Below are 22855 nucleotides of genomic sequence, written 5' to 3' on the forward strand. Positions count from 1 at the left end.
AATATCTTTTTAATTTTTAGGGAACCTAGGAAAGTTGTTCTTCATCGTGGCTCCACAGGCCTTGGTTTCAACATTGTAGGAGGTGAAGATGGAGAAGGAATATTTATTTCCTTTATCTTGGCTGGAGGACCTGCTGATCTAAGTGGGGAGCTCAGAAAAGGAGATCGGATTATATCGGTAAGATATAATCTAATTACAATTAAACGCGAAGTTTTTATATCCCAAAGCAGTGTATACCTAGTTATGGTACCACTTTACTACAGTTACAGTGTTGTCAAAGATCATTGTTGTATAGGGTGGTTATTTTTCGACTACTTGACTTTTTTACAAGAGGTCAGTTTTTATAAACTTAAGTTTATAAAATATATATATGTATAGTTTATGTATACATGGTGTGTGTGTGTATGTTTAGAAATGTCAGTGCAATCCTCCTTGTACAACTCATAAATGCTGATTTAGAAAAGGAATTTGAGCTATAGAAACTTTTGTCTTGGGGAAGTGGCTGTGGCTCAAGTGGTAGAGTGCTAGCTTGAGCTGAAGAGCTCAGGGGCAGCTCACAGGCCCAGAGTTCAAGCCCCATGACCGACCAAAAACAGAGAAAAGGAAAAAAAAAAGAAACTGTATCTTGAGTGTTTTTCAGTATTGACTTTTCAGCAGTAACATAAAAATCAGAGAATACTTCTCAAACTAAAGATAAATGTGGCAGGAATGTGATAAGAAAAGCATTCAGGAAGCATAAATTGCATTGTAGGTGGTTTTCAAGATCCTCCAATAAAGTCCTAAAAAGGTCTTAAGTTCTTATCTCTCCAGTTGACTTCATGAGGCTGGCTTTTTGCAAGAATGAAGTGTAGATTAAGACAACATTTCTACTACTCACAGTGTAATATGCCTAGCAAGTGCAAGTCCTCCCATACTCCCCCCCCCCCCCCCGCAAAATGTCCTAAATACAACTATATTCTGTTCATCTGGAATGGGATTGGTCACCTCCGTAATGATTTTACCTACGGAAGATTCTTTTATTCAAAAAAAATGTCTCCTGTACATATAAATACTTTACTTTATTCTGTTTAAATTAGTACCTTACGTATTTTTAGTGAATAATATTGCTTTGACTAGTCATACTCTTTTGCTTCAATATACAATATATTTTAGTAGAAAAGTTACCGTAACTTATCTGTGCCTACAAGTGAGAAACCATCGCCATCGTAATTTCTTTTCTTTTCTTTTCTTTTCTTTTTTTTTTTTTTTTTGTGGGTTTTGGGACTTAAACTTGGCCTGGGCGTTGTCCCTGAGCTCTTCAGCTCAAGGCTACTGCCCTACCCTTGAGCCAAGTCCCACTTCCTATTTTCTAGAGGTTAATTGGAGATAAGAGTCTCTGGTCCTATTGTGCCCAGGCTAGCTTTGAACCCTGATCCTCAGATCTTAGCCTCTTGTATAGCTAGGATTGAAGGCATGAGCCATGGCAGCCTTGATGACCATTGTAATTTTCTAATCAAAGTGATTATTGCCTCTCAGATTAAGGTTGGGTTTTGTTTACAGGTGAACAGTGTTGACCTCAGAGCTGCCAGTCATGAGCAGGCAGCAGCTGCATTGAAAAATGCTGGCCAAGCTGTCACAATTGTTGCACAGTACCGACCTGAAGGTAATAAAGTTCTTGCTTATTCCTGTTGTTTTCCCTATTTGTGCGTGCGTGCGTGTGTGTGTGCGCGCGTGTGTGTGTGTGTGTGTGTGTGTGTGTGTGTGTGTGTGTGTGTGTGTGTGTGTGTGTGTGTTGATTGCAGGGCTTGAACTCTGGGCCTGGGCACTGTCCTGAGTCCTTCAGCTCAAGGCTACCCTTGAGCTACAGCACCACTTCCAATTTTCTAGTGGTTAATTGAAGGTAAGAGTCTCACAGACTTTAGTGCCCAGGCTGGCTTTGAACTGCAATCCTCAGATCCCAGCCTCCTGACTAGCTGGGATTACAGCATGAGCCACCATACCCAACAAGGGTTTTTTGTTTTGTTTTGTTTTGTTTTTCAATTCTTTCTGTTAATAATGTTTAATTTGTACCCTTTAATAAGATGTAGGAATTTTTTATCGAAACGGTATCTACCTAGTGGTAGAGTGCTCCCCTAGCATGCAGGAAGATCTAGGTTCAGTTTCTTGCTACTACATATACAGAAAAAGCTGGAAGTGGCACTGTGGCTCAAGTAGCAGAGCACTGTCCTTGAGTAACAAGTGTCCAAGGACAGTGCCCAGGTCCTGATTCAAGCCCCAGGACTGGCAAAAAATATTTAAAAAAAAAAAAAAAAAAAAAGTTTGTATAATTTCTGAAGGTTTTTTTTTTGTTTTTGTTTTGTTTTGTTTTTGCCAGTCCTGGGTTTGAGCTCAGGGTCTGAGCACTGTCCTTGCACTTTCTCAAGGCTAGAGCTCTACCACTTGAGCCTCAGCACCACTTCTGGCTTTTTTTTTTCTATATATGTGGTACCTAGGAATTGAACCCGGGTCTTCGTGCAAGCACTCTACCACTAGGCCAAATTCCCGGTGAAGGTCTTTTTTAATCTGACCTCTGAATACATATCTTCTAACAGCCCTTTTATAGATTGTTGAGCTGAAATATTAATAAAAATCGTAAATAATAAAGCCAAATAAAATTAAGTCATCTTAAGTTTTTTCTGGCCTCTAAAATTAGATTATTAATACCAAGTTTAAAATGTTTCTAATAGCCATTGTTGCTGTTTGAAGAGCATAAGTTTGAAATCTGAACAATGGGATATAATGTGTTTCCATGATAAAATGCCATGAGCATGACAGTACCAGAGTCCTACAGGAATAAAATGGTAATGGAAAATATGAAGTGCTGCCATTGGAAGCATATAAAACTCCAGTGTGCTTCAGCATTACTACTTTACCAATAAAACATTGGTGGAATTTACAAAGTTTAAATACCCAAAAGAATACCTAGTATACTTATTGATGTTTGTAAACAACTTGATAAAAAAAATGATGAGATCAAAGGTGCTAAATTAAGTATCCTTATTTTCAAGATATAGAACTTATTTTTATAACAAAACCTAATGTTTTTTTTTAAGTAATCAGAATAGCATGTTAGGTATTGCTTGACATTTTATAATGTGGTCTGTCGTTCTACTAAACATTCATCTTTCAGGCTCCATTGCTGAACAAATTAGTTTTAACCAGACAGCAATTAACATTGGAAATTGAGTGCCAGTTCATTACTTTGTGTGTGTTTGTATCAGAGAGAGACACCGAGACAGAGACAGAGAGAAATAGGCCAGTTTGGACGCACTCTTTTACCTCTGGCAACATAGTCCCCCCCTGTCGGTACATTATATGGTCATCAAATTATAATCACCATTTGTTTTTAGACTTTTAGATACAGGTAGGGGTTGTGAATTTCTACTCTTGACTTCCCCAGAAAATACACAAAAGGAATAGGGAAAACAAAATGCACACTTCTACTCATACCTTATGATAAATAAAGCTAAAAACAGGGATAAATTTTTTGGACCAAGTTCAGGCAAAGTTCCCTAACCAACTGAGGTCTGGTAGAAAGAGGGGAAAAATAAACATAGCTTGTCAAGAAAAAAATAAAGTAAAAATAAATAAAATCTTAAAAAGTTTAGAAGAAAATATTAGCAATGTCAAATAGTTATATCTATATAAAATGTAAATAATTAAAGAATACTTTTAAAGGGAGAGCATAAAATAGATTTTCAGAATCATCAGCATTTAAATCTATTCTGTCTATTCAATAATTCCTTGAAACCAAAGCAAAAAATCAAAGCAGAGTGCAGTGGCTCATGCCTATAATCCTAGCTACTCAGGAGGCTGAGAGCTGAGGATCAAGGTTCAAAGCCAGCCCAGGCACTAAAAAGTCCATGAGACTCTTATCTCCTGTTATTCACTAGAAATGGCGCTGTGGCTCAAGAGGTAGAGAGGTAGCCTTGAACTGAAGAGCTCAGGGACAACACCCAGGCCCAGAGTTCAAGTCCCATGACCAACCAAAAAAAAAAATGAAGTTCTTTATCAAAGGGTTAAATTTGATTAATGTTAGTGGCTTTGGGGATTGGTGCTGGTGGTGAGGTTTTGTTCATTTGTTTGCTTTGTAGTTGAGCATGCTCAACTTGCTTGCTCAGCTCGCTCCGTACCCCTTGAACCATGCCTCCTGTCTCAGCCTCCTGAGTAGTTAAGCTTATAGATGCAAAACACCAGTATCCAGCTTAGTGGCTTTTAACTAGGTCTAAAAGTACTTTTGTACTTGGTATACTTATCACTGGTAGTTACTGATAATGGCATGCTTCTGTTATCCCAGCTAGTTGAGATGAATTTGGAGGAGTTTTGCCTAGATAAGCATCAACAAAAGCAAGAAGCCTGTTCCTAAATTCAATCCCTAATACAGATCGATATCTCTCTCTCTCTTTCCCTCTCTCTCTCTCTCTCTCTCTCTCTCACACACACACACACACACACACGTTAGCTCTTGGTTACTGGTAAAAGGTAGTCGAGAAAGCAAGGGATGGGGCCAGGAGTTTGACTTAGTACTAAAGTGCTTGCCTAACATGCACAAAGACCCAGGTTTGATGCCACATATATAGAAAAAAGCCAGAAATGGTCTGTGGTTCAAGTGATAAAGCCCAGCCTTAAGAAAACCCAAGGACAATGCTCAGGCTCTGAGCATAAGACCAGGACTAGCAAATAATAATAACAACAACAACATGGGCTGGGAATTTGGCCTAGTGGTAGAGTGCTTGCTTAGCATGTACGAAGACCCGGGTTCAATTCCTCGGTACCACATACATAGAAAAAAGCCAGAAGTGGTGCTGAGGCTCAAGTGGTAGAGCTCTAGCCTTGAGAAAATCCAAGGACAGTGCTCAGGCCCTGAGCTCAAGCCCAGGACTGGCAAAAACAACAACAACAATAAAAGAAAACAAGGGACCGTTTTAAAAAGAAACAAATAAGCCAGGCGCTGGTAGCTCATACCTATAATCCTGGATTTCTCAGTGTAAGGGTTAAGAGGCGAAAGTTTATTGAGAGAGAGAAAGAGAGAAAAACCTACAGCCACACAAGATGGAGTCAGGTGGAAGAAAGAGCGCTTATGGCTGGAAGTGCATTGTCCCTGAGCTCTTCAGCTCAAGGCTACCGTCCTACCCTTGAACCAAGTCCCACTTCCCATTTTCTAGAGGTTAATTGGAAATAAGAGTCTCAGGTCCTGGGGCTGGGAGTTTGGCCTAGTGGTTAAAGTGCTTGCCTAGCATGTATGAAGACCCGGGTTCGATTCCTCGGTACCACATACATAGAAAAAAGCCGGAAGTGGTGCTGAGGCTCAAGTGGTAGAGCTCTAGCCTTGAGAAAGTCCAAGGACAGTGCTCAGGCCCTGAGCTCAAGCCCAGGACTGGCAAAAAAAAAAAAAAAAAGAGTCTCAGGTCCTTTTGTGCCCAGGCTGGCTTTGAACCTTGGTCCTCAGATCTCAGCCTCCTGAGTAGCTAGGATTACAAGCGTGAGCCACCACGTGCCATCTAGTGAGACTCTTTATCTCCAATTAACTACCAGAAAACTGGAATTGGTGCTATGGCTCAAGTGGTAGAGCTGTAGCCTTAAGCTGAAGAGCTCAGGGAGAGTGTGCCCAGGCCCAGAGTTCAAACCTCACGACCAACCCAAAAAAGTTGGCGGAAGGGGGGGGGGGCAAATAAATTTTCTGTTTCTGCATACTCATAAATTTAGTCCTGAAGCCATTAGGTGGAACAGAGAACTTTCCTGCATTTCAGAGAACTTAAGTAGTGGACCGATTCCTGTCAGGAAAATGTAAACATTGTTACAATAGATCATTTATATATGCAAATTTCTCAATGAATGTATATTTTACATCAGTGTTGTCCATGATTTTCACTGATAGAGATGAGTTACAAATATAAAAATGAAGAATACTAAATATAAATCCTGTAATTTGGGGCCAGGAGTTTGGCCTAGTGGTAGAGTGCTAGCCTAGCATGCACAAAGACGGAAGTGGTGCTGAGGCTCAAGTGGTAGAGCTCTGTTCTAGCCTTGAGAAAGTCAAGGACAGTGCTCAGACCCTGAGCTCAAGCCCAGAACAGGCAAAGAATAAATAATAAATCCTGTAATTTGGATTCAGATAGGAAAAAGAGTTGAAAAGTTATAGTTTTCAATTTATATCGATATAAATATATAGATCAATATCTGTATGTGTGCATACAGAGGGGACTCAGAGGAGGCTCATTTCATTCACCTCAGTGGTATTCAATACACCTAGTACACATGGCTGGCTTCCTTTTTTTTTTGGTTTGCTTTTTAGTTGTGGGACTTGAACTCAGGACCTGAGTGCTGTCCCTGAGCTCTTTTTGTTCAAGGATAGTGCTCTACCACTTAGAACCACCACTCCACTTCTGTTTTTCCAATGGTTAATTCAGAGCCAGCCCAGGCTGGCTTTGAGCTTCAATCCTTAGATCTCAGCCTCCTGAGTAGCTAGGATTACAAGTGTGAGCTACCAGCACCTGGACCATGTCTTGCCCTCTACATACTGTTTATCCACTAAAATTTCTAAATGTGTTCTGGACAAATGATTAGGCTTAGGCAGGTAAAATACTAAGCTGTTTTGTATCCTGTTCCAGAAAGCAAGGAAATCGTCAAAGAATAATGGAAACATTTCAAAAGAACATATATTCCAACATGGAAGGACACCCACTTGCCAAATCAGGAACATTTTCAGCCTCAAATGATGATCATAATACCTTACTGATGTTTGGTTTCAGAGATCCATTTTGTAAACTCTGAAGTATGTGCCTCCCCCACAAAACTAACATCTTAAAAGAACCAAACAAAAGCATCATGGCTTCTTAATTTAACCCTGAAGTTCACATAGGATGAGGTCTGCCACATTTCCTTCTTTACAGAGGAATCAGAAGATTAGCCTGGATTCAAATGGAATTAAACTAAATTCTACCTTGATTGGCAAGATCTCATGGTTAAAATAATTTTCACATACATATTTGACACAAAATACAGAGAACAGAAATGAAATCAAACAACTTCACTCATATAAAGTTAAGTCACTTTATCCCCTCCCCAAAAAAAGCATTTCCTAACTGTATATAGTATGTGAAATGTACCAAGAGATTTTTTTGTTAGAAAACAAGTGTTACAGGGCTGGGAGTTTGGCCTAACGGTAGAGTGCTTGCCTAGCATACATGCAGACCTGAGTTCGATTCCTCAGTACCACATACCCTTGAGCTGAAGAGCTCAGGGACAGCGGCCAGGCTGAGTTCAAGCCCCATGACCCATAGTAGGGGGAAAAAAGCCAGAAGTAGTGCTGTGGCTCAAGTGGTAGAGCTCTAGCTTTGAGAAAACCCAAGGAGAGTGCTCAAGCCCTGAGCCCAAGCCAAAGACTAGCCAAAAAAAGAAGAAGAAGAAAGAAAGAAAAGTGTTACATAGGTTTGCCATAGAAAAAAAATGAGACCTATCCATATGTTTTACTATACTGAGCATTTTAATACCATTAAGTTAAAAAAAAAAGAGAAATGTGTATGTTACTGTTTATAAAATGAGAAATACAGACAGGTATCTGAGGCTCCAACCTGTAATACTAGCGCACCAGGAGACTTGAGATCTGAGAATCACAGTTCAAAGCTAGCTTGGGCACACACATCCACAACTCTTCATTCCAGTGTAGTAACAAAAAGCTGGAACTGGACTCAGTGGTATATTCACGTGCAAAAAAAAAAGTCAAGCAAGAACACAAGGCCCTAAATTCAAAATCTAGTATTGCTCCCCCCCACACACACAAGCACCCAAAAGAGAAGAGGAGAGTCAGGAGTTTGGCCCAGTAGTAGAGTGCTTGCCTAGCATCATGAAGACTCAGGTTTGATTCCTTGCTACCGCCTGTATAGAAAAAGCTGGAAGTGGTGCTGTTGCTCAAGTGGTAGATCTCTAGCCTTGAAGAGAATATATGTGTTTGTGTGTATAGGTACACATAATTACATAGCATATAAATGTATATATTAAAAATAAATGTATTTACATGTTTGTATCTACTCACATTGCTAAAAATGACAGGCATTTCTTAAAATATTTAAAAACAATCAAGAGCAAATAGGGTGAGAAAGGATAGAAGTTTATGTTCTCTCTTTCTTCCCTTTCTCTTTTTTTGTAGGTTTAGTCTTCTCTTTTTATGAACTATTTTATAAAAACTGAAAAAAATCTAAATGTATATTCACTTAGCAGCATTAACACTCAAAGAAAATATTTTGAGTGACTGTAAAACGGTAATCCAACTGTGTAGTAGTCCCTTGTAGACTATCCACTAAGGGTAAAACACTGAAGGAAATAATTAACAATTTTCAGTGATTTGAGGATGGTAGCCTCACTGTTATTGTTGTGAATGAATTCATGGATAAAACAAATTATTGTGCAGTACTACAATTCTGTTTTGCTCATAACAGGATTCTTCATAATCAGGAAAGCAGATGCAAATTTAAGATTAGAAGAAATTAAAAGCCTAGGAGTCCTGGTTTTTAATTCAGAGAACCAGTTTAAACTCATAAAACACTTTATCTTACATAATGTTACAGGCTTATATCTATGTATAGGCACAACTATATCTTATTTGTGCCTATACTTGGTGAGGGTGTTTTTTCATTGGTTGATTATAATTGAATCATAATCTACTACCCAGTCTAGTAATTAGTTAATCTGCTGTTTTTATTTAAAGGACAATGACAACTATTTTTATTAGATATTAGTGTGAGTTTTTAAGTGCTTCTGAGTATTAACAAATCGTTGCTTCAGTTATAAGTACCTACAAACCAAACTTACTGAGAATGCCAGAAGAAAACTCACACTTTGGTTACCATCTTAAATTATACAGACTTCTGATTGTTATGTACTGAAATACAAGGTTTATTTTTTAAAAAGCAGATTTGATATCACTTAACTGTATGAATGAATTTGTTATGGAGAAAAAATGGACATATAAATGTATCATTTGAAAATTTGGGGGAAAATGCTTCAGGTTTTGATGTACTATAATTAAAATAATCTCTGTTTGAAATCATACTTAGCCTTCTCTTAAGGTATTTTTTTTAAGTTTTCATATTGGACAAAAAAAGTCTGATACAAATTACTACTTTGAGATTCTAACCACACTTAATTTTTAAAATTTTTACAGTTTTATCTACAAGTAACTTAATTTTAGGACTATAATAATTGAACTTATTCATAACTCTTTCTCTTCCATCAGAATACAGTCGTTTTGAAGCTAAAATACATGACTTGCGGGAACAGATGATGAACAGTAGCATTAGTTCAGGTTCAGGTTCTCTTCGAACCAGCCAGAAGAGATCACTATATGTCAGGTAAATTTTTTTACTTCTAATTATGACCAACTTTTATTTATTTGTGCATGTAAATTCTGCCTGAATTTTCACAATGGCTTACTTTTGCTATAGAAAAACATACTATAAATCAGTGATACTTTTTTTAAATGGTAAATTTCCTGACAGTATATCTTTTAAAAGTTAAAATACTATGGTTTATTAATGGAAATTTTATAGCCGCTTAATAATGATATAATAAAGATAAAATAATAGTAGGTTGCTGCTTTAGTAGTAACTCCAAATTCATACATAATAGCATATGTGATAGCATCAACTTTTCAGTTTATCCTTTTACAAGAGGATACTCCATTTGAGTAACATTAATTACCATTACAAGTTTCTATTATAGCCAACAGAGCCTGAATATACCTTCAATGTGAATAATTTCAGTAAAAAATACATAGTCTTCTGTGCATCTTTCAAACACTTTGAGAACACATTTCTTTAAAACATATATAATGTAGCAGCATAGATACAGTATTAAATATATGCTAGTATCTAAACATTTTTCACTGCATTGACTAATAAGACTTCAACAGAAATCCCATTTACATTCTATATGCTGTTTTTTAGTATTTTTTTTTACTGAGAACATTATTATGCTATTCTAATGTTTGTTAAGCACTATGCATCATCCAGCACATTTTCTTCATTAGAAGTTTCTCATTTATTCAGCCCTTCCTAGTTTTATTCATATTTGGCAAAGAGGACATGTGTTACATAAATAAGCATTTATTCTTTATACATGTTTGTATGTTCATATATCTGTACATGCAAGTGTGTACACTATACTAGAGTGCATGCTAAACAGCTTTGGTCTCAAATGATTTTGTTCTGATATATAATAAAAGGGTTAGCTGGGCTCCAATAACTTATGCCTATAATCCTAGCTACTCAGAAGGCTGAGATCTGAGGATTACAGTTCAAAGCCAGCCAAGCAGAAAAGTCCCTGTGAGACTCTTATCTCCAGTTAACCACTTTAAAAAAAAAAAACAGAGTGGAACTGTGGCTTGAAGTAGTAGAACACTAGCCTTGAGCAAAAGAGCTCAGTCCCCACTGCCCAGACCCTGAGTTTAAGCCAAAAATAAAATGAAAAAATAGAAAAGTTTGTTTGGGGTTTGTTTGGTTTTTTTTTAACTGCCTTTTGTCTTGTTCCTACTCACTTTATTCCTTCTATATCCTAAAGATAAAAGTCTTAAATATCAGATGTTTCTCTCTCTCAAGTTCTTAAACTATTTACTTTAAAAACACTACTGTTTGAAGTTGTCAGTGTATCTTTTTCTACTTTAAACATTATGGATTTATAACTGGACAGATGAGAATTTTTCTGTACTCTACCAAACCCTTTATTCTGCTTTGCACTCAAATATAGCCCAATTACTAGTAATAACATTAATAGTCTTTTTTTTTTTTTTCTAGCACTGGGCCTTGAACGTAAGGCCTGAGCACTGTCCTTGGACTTTCGCAGGGTAGAGCTCTACCACTTAAGCCACAGCACCACTTCTGGCTTTTTCTGTGTATGTGGTACTGAGGAATCAAACCCAGGTCTTCATGCATGCTAGGCAAGCACTCAACCAGTAGGTCAAACTGCTGACCCCATTAATAGGCTTTTAGATTCATTTAACAGTCATATCTGTCAAATGGTATATGACTATGCTACTTTTCTTTTGCAAGCCTATATTCTTCCTGGACTTGATACAGTTGTCTCCTATTTTCATTTGCTAAACTTTCCCAGTGTTTCCAGTACCTTCTCTAATGTATTTCATATGGTAAAACATGTGATCATACACACATACAGTCTTACAATATGAGAAGTAATGTACCTACTACCTGACAAATGTAACTGTAACCCCTGTATACATTTTCCCAACACTTAAAAAAAAAAAAAAGTATGAGAGCTGGGAGTTTGATCTAGTGGTAGAATGCACAAAGACCCGGGTTCAATTCTTCAGTACCACATACATAAAAAAGCTGGAAGTGGTGCTGTGGCTCAAGTGGCAGAGCACTAGCCTCGAGGAAAAAGCCCAAGGACAGTACCTAGGCCCTGAGTTCAAGCCCCAGGATTGGCACAAAAAAAAAAAATTGTGAGTTCTAGGAATTCAGGTAGTATGAGCACCAGAATAGCAAGTACAGGCTCCTACCAAGTTAAAAACCCTAGTACTGGCTGGGAATGCAGCCTGGTGGAGTGCTTGCCTACCATGCACGAAACCCTGGGTTCAACTCCTCAGTACCACATATATGGCACAGGGAAAGCTGGCAGTGGCACTGTAGCTCAAGTGGTAGAGTCCCAGCCTTAAGCAAAAAGTGTCCAAGGATAGTTCCCTGGCCCTCAGTTCAAGCCCCAGGACTGGCAAAACCAAACAAAAAAAAAAAAATGCCCTAGGACTGCTTTAAAAAAAATAACAAAGAATATGTTTGAAAACAACCCCCAGTTTATTTTTCAGCCAGATAATTCCATCTCTCTTGAGTTTTACTTCAGGAGAAAAGTTGGATATCACAAAAAAAAGTTTAGGTATGATTCAGTGATGGAGTACTCACCTAGCAAGCACATAGCCTTGCTTCAGTGTCTAGCACCATATGGAGAAGGAAAGAAAATAAGATAGTTGAGAGATGAAAAAGAACATCTATAAATTACATTTAAAATGTAATTGCTAGGGCCCTTTCCTGTTCTGGTTGCTTTGTTTATTTGTTTGCAGTTTTAGGGGGTCAAACTTAGGGCCTTAAATATACTAGACAAATGGTCTGCCACTGAGCTGTACCTTCATCCAGATGATTGCAAAAATAAGAATAATTTCAGCTCATCTCACTGTACTAACATACATTTTTTTTTTCCTGGTGCTGAGTATCAAACGTATCATCTTGTACATGCTAGTCAAGCATTCTACAGCCATAGCTCTTTCTTGAACTCTTAAGAGTTTATTTGGGGGGCCAGGAGTTTGGCCTAGTGGTTAAAGTGCTTGCCTAGCATGCATGAAGACCCGGGTTCGATTCCTCGGTACCACATACATAGAAAAAAGCCGGAAGTGGTGCTGAGGCTCAAGTGGTAGAGCTCTAGCCTTGAGAAAGTCCAAGGACAGTGCTCAGGCCCTGAGCTCAAGCCCAGGACTGGCAAAAAAAAAAAAAAAGAGTTTATTTGGATTTCAGAGTTTGATTTACATGTATAATTAGTTAATTATGAAATAACGAGACAATATTTTCATCAAAATTTTAAATATTAAAATGTTTCAACTGTCAGTGTATCTTTTCCAAAATATTTAGGAGCTAATAGAAATCATCTGTAGTTTGTATTTACATATTCTTTCAATTCTGGTTTTACAAACAAGTAGGAAGAGTCATGAATTGACCAAATAATCACTATATTAATTTAGTCAGGGCTAGGAGTTTGGCCTAGCAGTAGAGTGTTTGCCTAGCATGCGTGAAGACACTCGGGTTCGATTCCTCAGCACCACATACATAGAAAAAAAGTCCAGAGTAGTTCTGAGGTTGAAGTGGTAGAACTCGAGCCTTGAGAAAGTCCAAGGACAGTGCTCAGGCCCTGAGCTCAAGCCCAGGACTGGCAAAAAAAAAAAAGAAGAGGAAAGAAATTTTTTTTTTTTTTAGTCCACAAGTAATGAATCCAGGTAACTTTTTTCCAAGAGTCTAGTAAAAGTAGACAATATCTTTTCATTTCATTTTTTTGAAGCAACTCTTTTGATTTGTCTTCAGTTTAAGAATTCAGATTGAGTGACAGTAGTTCACACTTTTAATCTCAGCCACTTAGGAAATGGATGGTCTGAATTGTGGGTAGAGGTCAGCTGCATCCAAAAGTTAATGAGTTCCATCTGGTATATTTGTTGTCCTAGTTGTACAGGAAGTATACATAGTAGAATAACAATTGTAGAGCAAAACTAGGATGCACTGTCTGAAAAATAGCTAAAGCATAAAAGAGCTGAAAACATGTCCAGTAAGCCAGTGGCCTTGAGTTCAAATACCAGTATTTGAAGGGAAGGAGAAAGTGAAGGAGGAGCAGGGGCACAAGAGAAATGATTCAGTATAAATCGTTGTTGAATTATACTTGCAATTTCGTTGTTATTTTGCTGCTGATGTTTTTTTGAGAGATGGAGTCTTGTTTTTTTCAAAGACTGACCCAGAACTCCTAGACCAAAGCAAATCTTAACCTCCCAGAAAACTAGAACTGCAGGCATGTCTCCTCACACCTAGAAGCAACTTCTCCTTTGCACTTTACCAAATCTGACTCAGTCATTAGAACCGTTCTTCAGAGTATTATTATTAGCCCCATTTGATAGATAAGATTTAAGACTAAGGAGAACCATATAAACTGCCCAAAATAAAGCAATCAAATATAGAAACAAATGTTCCAGTAAGTAATGGATCTAAAACCCACAGCAATCATGTGTTCTAGCACTGTCCAATAGAGGACCGAGTCACATACATAATTTTTAACTTTCTTGATGTTGCATTTAAAAAGTAAAAGGAACAAAAACGTATAAGAAGAGTATCAATATGTATGAAGTATTGTACCTTCTATCTGGAAAATATAACTGTAACCCCTCTAAACATTAAAATTAAATTAAATTTTAAAAAAAAGTAAAAGGAGGGGCCAGGAGTTTGGCCTAGTGGTTAAAGTGCTTGCCTAGCATGCATGAAGACCCAGGTTCGATTCCTCGGTACCACATACATAGAAAAAAAGCCGGAAGTGGTGCTGAGGCTCAAGTTGTAGAGCTCTAGCCTTGAGAAAGTCCAAGGACAGTGCTCAGGCCCTGGGCTCAAGCCCAGGACTGGCAAAAAAAAAAAGTAAAAGGAAGCTGGGCATTGTAGCTAATGCCTGCAATACTAGCTACTTGGGAGATAAGGTTTGTGATACGAGGACAACTCACACAAAAAGTTCACGAGAGCCCCTTTCCCCCCCCCCCAACTCACACACATCATCCTGGCCAATAAAAGCTAGCTATGGTGGGGCATGTCTGTCATCTCTGTTGCATAGGAAGTGTAAATAAGAGGATCACAATCCAGGCCAGCCTGGACATAAATGCAAATGCTTTATTTGAAAAATAATGAAAAAAAAAGTCTGGGGATGTGGATCAAGTGGGAGACAAGCTGCCTTACAAATACAAATTCCAGTACCACCTGTAATTTTCAGGAATCGAGACAGAAATATTGAGTTTGAGGGGCTATATAGCAAGAAACTAACTGAAAGGAAAAACTAAAAAAGGAAAAGAAGAGCAGTTTCTTCTAAGGAGAAATGGATCAAAGGGTATCATTTTTGTCTATCCAAAATATATATGTTTTCAGAGTCCTATGTTTATTTGAAATGATTACTACCACTATAATAATTACTGACTTCTTTTTCTTCTGTGTCTAGAGCCCTTTTTGATTATGACAAGACTAAAGACAGTGGCCTTCCTAGTCAAGGATTGAATTTCAAATTTGGAGATATTCTCCATGTGATTAACGCTTCTGATGATGAATGGTGGCAAGCCAGACAAGTTACGCCAGATGGTGAAAGTGATGAAGTTGGAGTGATTCCTAGTAAACGCAGGTAAATTGTATTTTTTTTTGTTTTTTTTTAACCACCTAAGAATAGAGTTTGAATAACATAAATTACTATCTCTTTTACTGTGCAGCATAAATGTACAGTGAAACTAGCTAATCGCAAAAGTCAGATATTGTATGATCCCACTTTCATGTGAACTCTAAAATAGTCAAACCAAATCATAGTATACAAAGGTAGTTATCAAAGGTCTAGGAAGAAGAAAGTACTAGATGATACCAGATAACTTTCAGTTTTGCAAAATAAATGAACTTTAAAATTTAATATATAGCATAAGTCATAAGTAAAACATTGTAATTGAAATTTGCTGACAGAGCAGATACTTGTCATCAGAAAAAAAGAAGCATAAAATAGTGGTGTGAATGTTAGTTTGATCGTAGTAATTATTTATATATGTATAGCAAATCAAATTATGTACTTTAGGAAACCTACTCTGGATAGAATCATGGCTATACTTGGGAGATGGAAGCAGAAGGATCATGAATTTAAGGACAGCTGGAACAAGGTTAACAAGACTTAGCTAAAAAAAAAAAGTTGTAAAGTGTGGCAATGTTTGGGAAGTAATGCACCTTCTATCTGACTAATATAATGTAACCCTTCTATTAATTATAATAAAAAAATTTTAATTGTTTGAAACAGTCTCACTATGTAGCCCAGGCCTGTTTAGAACTTGCAGTTCTCTCTTTACCTTCTTATTGCTGTGGTATGTACTACCTAAAGGTTTTGAATGTAATACATACACACACACACACACACACACACACACACACACACACTACACTTCCTCTCACTTAAAATCAAATAGAAATAGATGTCTTTTATGGCCAGTCACAATGACTCACTTTTCTGATCTTAGTTATCTTGGAGGCATAGGTAGGAAATACAGATGCAGTCCCAGGCCAACACAAAACCCTAAAGTATATCAAGCACTAGTGGCTCATTTCTGTAACCATAGACTTCTCAGGAGGCAGAGATTGAGAAAAATCCCAATTTGAGGACAGCCTGAGCATACACACATGACCCCTTCTCATCCAGTAGCTAGTACATTGCCTGTTGTCTATTTTGTAAGAGAGGTTGAGATTGAGAGAATCATACTTCCAAGCCAATTCAGTGTTTGAGAGACTCCTCAACAGAAAAAAGGTGGATGTAGTACATTCCTGTCATTTTAGCTATATGGGAACATGGGACCACAAGCCAGAAAAAAAGCAGAAATCTATCTCAAAAATTACACTTTTAAGTGTAACTCAAGTGGCAAATCATCTATTTAGTAAGCACAAGCCTTGAGTTCAGACCCCTGGTCTACCAAGAAAATAATAATAACCTGAAGTGAACATAGTTGGAGATGTGGTTTGCTTAGGTGGCAAGCACTACTTACGTACTTAAGCAAGTATGTCATACCTCTATGATGCAAGCTGGGAAAGGGGGACGGAAAAGACATGGGGAAAGAGACTGGGAGAAAAAAATCCTTTAGTATATCTCACATCTCTTTTTTTCTCATATTTCTTTCAGACCACATAAGGTCTCATCCACAGAACCAGTTCCTGTGCTGATAATTTTGAATGAACTTTTTTTTTCCCTTGTGGGTCTTGAACTAAGCCTGGGTACTATCCCTGAGCTCTTCACCTCAAGGCTACCATCCTACCCTTGATCCAAGCCCCACTTCCTGTTTTTTTCTAAAGGTTAAGTAGAGATAAGAGTCTCAGGTCCTTTTGTGCCAGGGCTGACTTTGAACCTTGATCCTCAGATCTCAGCCTGCTGAGTAGCTAGGATTACAGGCGCGAGCCACCCTCCGCCTGGCTGTATGAGCTTTGAATGCTGCCAGGTGACCTTGGCTGGAGAAAAGTTCCCCACCCCTAAATGCAGTGTTTCCATTGTTGATTTTTGTTGGTTTTTGTTTTTGTTTTTTGCAATACTGGATTCAACTAAAGGACTGAAACATTTCAGTGATTCATCACTGTATATTTAACCATCTAATAGTAAAAGTACTTAGGTATAGACCATCTTTGAAAGGGATCATCCCAGTCTCTGAAATGTTGTCTAATTTTATAAAATGAAAAACAGTTCCTAAGCCTAAAGACAGCTTACTAAACCAGATTAAATCCATCCAAATTACTGCTTAAATGTCTTTTTGTAAGGGCTTTTCCAAGTTTTAATATAGCTAGAGAAAATGGTTAATGAAATCAAAAAGTTTATTTTAGGAATTCATTTATTTGAGGTCAAATTTGATGGAGTAAACATGTTCTGAATGAGTTAAATTTATCTTTATTTTGTTGATAATTATACCAAGTCATGAATCTATTTATGAAGAGATATATTTATGCAAAATAGAAATATTATTTTGTTTTGTTCTGTTTTGTTTGCTTTGCATTACTGGAGATCAAACTCAGAGCCTAACATGTTAAAATGTTTCCAAGATTTTTGATTTTGGTCTGGAGGTTTATAACTATTGTTGCTAGATAGATCCACATACATATTGTGCAATCACATATTGGTTGGAAAATCCTCTTAGCAGTGCAGCCCTTCTCATAACCTGTTTCCTAGAATAGACAACTGCTTAAAATTCAAGAATTCATCTTGAATCAGTAAACTTCATATCTTAAATATCAAGGTCGGAGTTCCTAAAAATTGTTATATCCCACAGAGCTTCATATCTGGTAGAGGTTTTACATGTCCTTTCAACCAGTGAGAAATGTTGCTAACCTAAGTGGCAAAAAAAGAAGTTACCTTGAGAGATTATCTTGAGACCTCTATCATTCCCCTAATTTGTGAGAAACATTACAGAATATCATTTTTATCATAAAATAGAAATACATAACAAATTATGCCACTTTGTTCTTAAATGTTTTGGGAGATTTTGTTTTGTTTTGTTGTGCCAGGGGAGTGGAGAGGTCTAGGGGAAAGTATTTGTTTTGGAGCTAGTCTTAGGGTGTAAATTCAGGGCTTAGGTACTCACTGTCTCTCACTGTTTTTGCTCAAGGCTAGCCCTCTACCTCTTGAACCACAGTTCTAGTTTCATCTTTTTGCTTATTAATTGGTGATAAAGAAACTCACAGACTTTCCTCAGCATTGTCATGATTCTCAAATCTCAGCTTCCTGAGTAATTAGGATTATAGGAATGAGACACTCATGCCCAGTTTTTAAGTGTATTTGAAACTTAGGTTACCTTGAATAAAACAGTCTCCTCCTTAAACTTCTGTTTATAATAAAAACATGAAGAACTGTAAGTTCTATAGTTCTGTATTTTCTTTCAGGGGTAATACTTACAGGTGAATACCATATAACAGTTAACTATTTTCTGAATAAGATGATTAAAAAACAAAGACATTTTTCAAACAAAAAACAATTGAAAGCCATTCAGAAAATGCCATACTCACTGAGTGCTAGTTTTATGATTACCTTCAATAAGTACATAAACAAGATTATTATAAATTTTGATAAATTTTGTTTTGCCAGTCCTGGGGCTTGAACTCAGGGCCTGAGCGCTGTCCTTGCACTTTCTTTCTTTTTTTTTTTATATTTTTTATTGTAATTAGTAAAAGGGTTACATGATATTTGCCAGATAGAAGGTGCATTAATTCACATACATTGATACCCTTTCACATGTCTTGGTACCCATTACCCTCCCCCCCACACCCCCCACCCGTCTTGGTTTTCCCCCCTTCCCTATCAAATTTCAAATAACCAAATACAAATAAATTCAATATATCAGATAACAAAGTGAGATACTATAACAGTATGAGATACCCAAGGGACAGCAAAGGAGATGAGAGACAACATAGTACATTAAGAACAACAATCATTCGTTATATGGCTTTTGTTTCAATATCCTGGAGGTCCTTTCAGTTAGCTTCATATTATATGGCCTTATGTATCAAGATTTTGCTCTATTGCAGGTAGAGCCCAAGGTTTCTACTAATTGTGACGAATAAGGGAAACCATTGAGCCTAAGTTCCTTTGAGTCTGGCTTTACTTCACTTAATATGATTTTTCTAAGTCTTTCCCCTAACAAATGGGACGATGTCATTCTTTCTGATTGTCCTTGCACTTTCTCAAGGCTAGTGCTCTACCACTTGAGTCATAGCACCGTTTCCAGCTTTTTTCTATGTATGTGGTACCAAGGAATCGAGCCCGGGTCTTTATGCATGCTAGGCAAGCACTCTACCACTAGGCCAAACTCCCAGCTATAAATTTTTATGTAGCACTTAAAAAAAGTTTTGGTTTGGGGAAAAATTTGGTTTTCTTTGTTTTTAGGGAGTAGTTTTGGGGGTATTGTTTGTTTTGTTTTGAGTACTCACCTCAGGGCCAAACTCTCAGCCCTAAAAAGCTCGTTTTACATGAGACTTTTCAGTATTCATATTGATGTCATACTTTATATAAAATTTAATTTTCTTGCCAGGTTTTGTAGTTTTGTCTGTTTGTATGCTTGAATAGGCAATACATTGTAAACAGGGCTCAAATTTCTTTTACATACAAGTTCCTCCTAACCTCTTCCTGAGACACTCATTTCACGTTCAAAAGGAAGGCTTATGAGAGAGAGAAAGTGCGAGAGAATGTGTATCCTTCTAAAACTACCTGGATACTTACTCTATTTACTATATCATATGTTGCACATTTACACATTTGTCATTGCAGTTAAGCTTAACTTTTTTTATTTCCTACCTTTTTTTTTTCACCTTACAGAGCTATAAAAACACAAAGGGATTCAGGAATAATTAATGTTCATACATTCTCTACCTACATTCACTGGTTGTTAAAATTTGCTATATATGCTGTATCTCCTCAAGCTTAATTTTTATGGTATATTATGCCTAAGTGACTAAACAAATAAAAAAGAAAGCCTTGGGTATAAGAAAATTGGAAAACTAATGAACTTGGAAATAATGCCTTATAGTACTTTCAGCGTAATTATGAAATTGGGTGCATATGTAAGTATTTAGATATGTGCTGTAGTTTGGTGCCTTTTATAAAGTTTGTGTTTTATATTAAAAATGAACCCTATAATCTATTTTTCAACAAGTTTAATTTTAGAATGCAAACCTAGATGGCTCCTAAATGTCTTTGAACGTCACAAGTCCCCTTTTTAACTCAGCTGGACACTGTGGTTTATGTCTGACATCTCAAGTGACATTAGAGGTTGAGATTGGAAGGAATGCCCGTTCAAGCCAGCCGGGCAGAAAGATGAGTCTCCTTCCTGGAGTGTTCCTGTGCTAGACACAATGGAAAGCATAAAGTAGATAGATCCAAGCTCATGCACAAGCCCAGACTGGAAACAAGACCTTATCTCAAAAATAACAAAACACAGTGATAAAGGAATGGTTCAAGTGGTAGAAGCCCAGCCTAGCAAGCATGAGGCCCTGAGCTAAAACTTGAGTACCACAAATTAAAAAACAAACAAAAACATTTTTAACCAGGCAGGGTGGTAGTGCTTATCTCAGATAACTTAGGAGAATTCAAGAACAATCTAGGCAACATAGCAGCACTCCAGCTTAAAAATGGAAACAGTAAATTCTGATTGGCAAGGGTATAGCTCAATGATAGATATTCCCTGGCCTCAGTTCAGTGTCTGGCACCAAAGTAAGTAAGTATTCTTCTGTTATTTTGACAGAGTTGAGAAGAAAGAACGAGCCCGGTTGAAAACAGTAAAATTCAATTCTAAAACAAGAGGAGATAAAGGGGTGAGTATATGGTATCTCTTATTTCTGGAAATCAGTACCTAAGGTTAATAGACTTTCAAACTCTTCATTTGAACCATATTGAAGATTTTGCCATGACTAATTATAAATAGCTCTTGTCAAGTGCTTATTATAATAAGCATTTATTAAAATCCAATACCTATTTTTCAGCCCTTTCTAAATTATCAAGGTTGTCATTTGATATGCTCTTAGCAGCATACTTTTGATCAAGATTATTTTTAGGGCCGGGAGTTTGGCCTAGTGGTAGAGTGCTTGCCTGGCATGCACGAAGACCCAGGTTCGATTCCTCGGTTACCACATACATAGAAAAAAGCCAGAAGTGGTGCTGAGGCTCAAGTGGTAGAACTCTAGGCTTGAGAAAGTCCAAGGCCAGTGCTCAGGCCCTGAGCTCAAGCCCAGGACTGGCAAAAACAACAACAACAAAAAAGAAAGATTATTTTTAGAAATGAATAGGACTCCGTCTTCATTCAAATGTTCAATTAGAGGACTTGTAGCCAGAGGTGGCAATATACTACATGCCTTTAGTCTTAGCATTCAAGAGGCATTGATAGGAGGATAAAGAGTTCAGGCCACCCTGGTCTACAACCCAGACTGTCTCAAATAAAAAGTGACTGGGGAGGGGAGAATGTCAAGTTGCGAAAGCTAGTATAATAGTGATTATGCTAGTGAAGTATATTGGCTTACATTTATAATCCTAGCTGCTCAGGAGTCAGAGATCAAGAAGATCATGAACAGTTCAAAATCATTGGGACGAAAAGTTACAGGTGGCCCACACCTGTAATCCTAGCTACTCAGCAAGCTGACATCTGAGGATCAAGGTTCAAAGCCAGCCCAGGCACAGAAGGGCCTGAGACTCTTATCATCAATTAACCTCTATAATACAGGAAGTGTGGCTTGGCTCAGAAAGAGTGGTAGCCTTGAGCGAAGGAGCCTCAGGGACAGCACCCAGGCCAAGTTCAAACCCCATGACCCACAAAGAGAGAGCGGGGGAGGCTATTCAAAAAATAACTAAAGGAAAGATAGTGATTCTAATGTGATGGGTTTCATCAAAATATTAACTACTTCAGCTGAGCACCAATGGCTCATACCTGTCATTCCTAGCTACTTGGAAGGCCAATAATGTTAGGATTGTAGTTTTTAGGCCAGTTTGGACAGAAGAAAGTTCATGAGACTCTTCTCAATTACACACACACACACACACATACACATGCAGTCACAATATGAAGCCTACAGGTAATTGCAGATTAACTCATGAAGATTTCCTTATTCTGTGCAATCTTCATTTCAGAAATGATTTCTTATAGAATCAGTGTTAAATGATGAAATGAACAGAAAGCTTTATTTAGAAGGAATAAGGAAACTGATAATACTCAAAGAAATTTTGTAGATGGTCAAAAATTATCTCATGTTTCATATATTTTCATTGTTTTTATTTACTCAGTTTAATGTAAAACTTTGGATTGTCAATAGACAGATAGCACGGACTTCAGTTGAACTATGTATATAATTGCTAATTATTCTGAACTCACTGCAGTAGAATATTCTCTAAAAGCCTGAAAAAAAGAATTGAGGGCCGGGAGTTTGGCCTAGTGGTTAAAGTGCTTGCCTAGCATGCATGAAGACCCAGGTTCGATTCCTCGGTACCACATACATAGAAAAAAAGCCGGAAGTGGTGCTGAGGCTCAAGTGGTAGAGCTCTAGCCTTGAGAAAGTCCAAGGACAGTGCCCAGGCCCTGAGCTCAAGCCCAGGACTGGCAAAAAAAAAAAAGAATTGAGCACATATTGTATTGAAATAATTTTTCTAGCAATGTTTATGTCTTGTCTTTTTCTAATATAAACAAAAATTTTGTAAATGTTTTGGTTATAGATGTGAAATAATAATCATAAGTTTTGAGGGGCCAGGAGCGTGGCCTAGTAGTAGAGTGCTCACCTAACATGCATGAAGCCCTGGGTTCGATTCCCTGGTACCAGATACACAGAAAAGGCCAAAGTAGTGCTGTGGCTCAAATGGTAGAGTGCTCGCTTTGAGGCTTTGAGAAAACTCAAGGACATTGCCCGGGACCTGAGTTCAAGCCCTAGGACTGGCAAAAAAAAAAAAAAAAAAGTTTTTTAAATAAATGTGAATATTAACTCAGCAAAATAACAGTTCTCTGAACTCTGGTGCCACTAAGAATGAAAACCTAAAGCTTTAAGTTTTAAAAGAAAGTACTACCTTTAATCCG

At 37.5% G+C, this 22855-nt stretch overlaps 1 protein-coding gene across 20 annotated transcripts in view; it reads left to right on the forward strand.

Moving 5' to 3' along the window:
- Positions 1-22855, forward strand: part of Dlg1 (discs large MAGUK scaffold protein 1) — a 181431-nt gene that overhangs the window by 129786 nt on the left and 28790 nt on the right. For all 20 annotated transcript variants that reach the window (XM_090344160.1, XM_090344162.1, XM_090344163.1 and 17 more), the window contains 5 exons: positions 21-177; positions 1540-1642; positions 9254-9368; positions 14752-14928; positions 20546-20615. In XM_090344160.1, the coding sequence (XP_090200286.1) occupies positions 21-177; positions 1540-1642; positions 9254-9368; positions 14752-14928; positions 20546-20615 (622 nt within the window). The remainder of the gene's footprint in view (positions 1-20; positions 178-1539; positions 1643-9253; positions 9369-14751; positions 14929-20545; positions 20616-22855) is intronic.

This window comes from Megascapheus bottae, chromosome 1, assembly GCF_031878675.1.
Source record: "Megascapheus bottae isolate mThoBot1 chromosome 1, mThoBot2.hap1, whole genome shotgun sequence".
In the NCBI taxonomy this organism is placed as follows: Eukaryota; Metazoa; Chordata; class Mammalia; order Rodentia; family Geomyidae; genus Megascapheus; species Megascapheus bottae.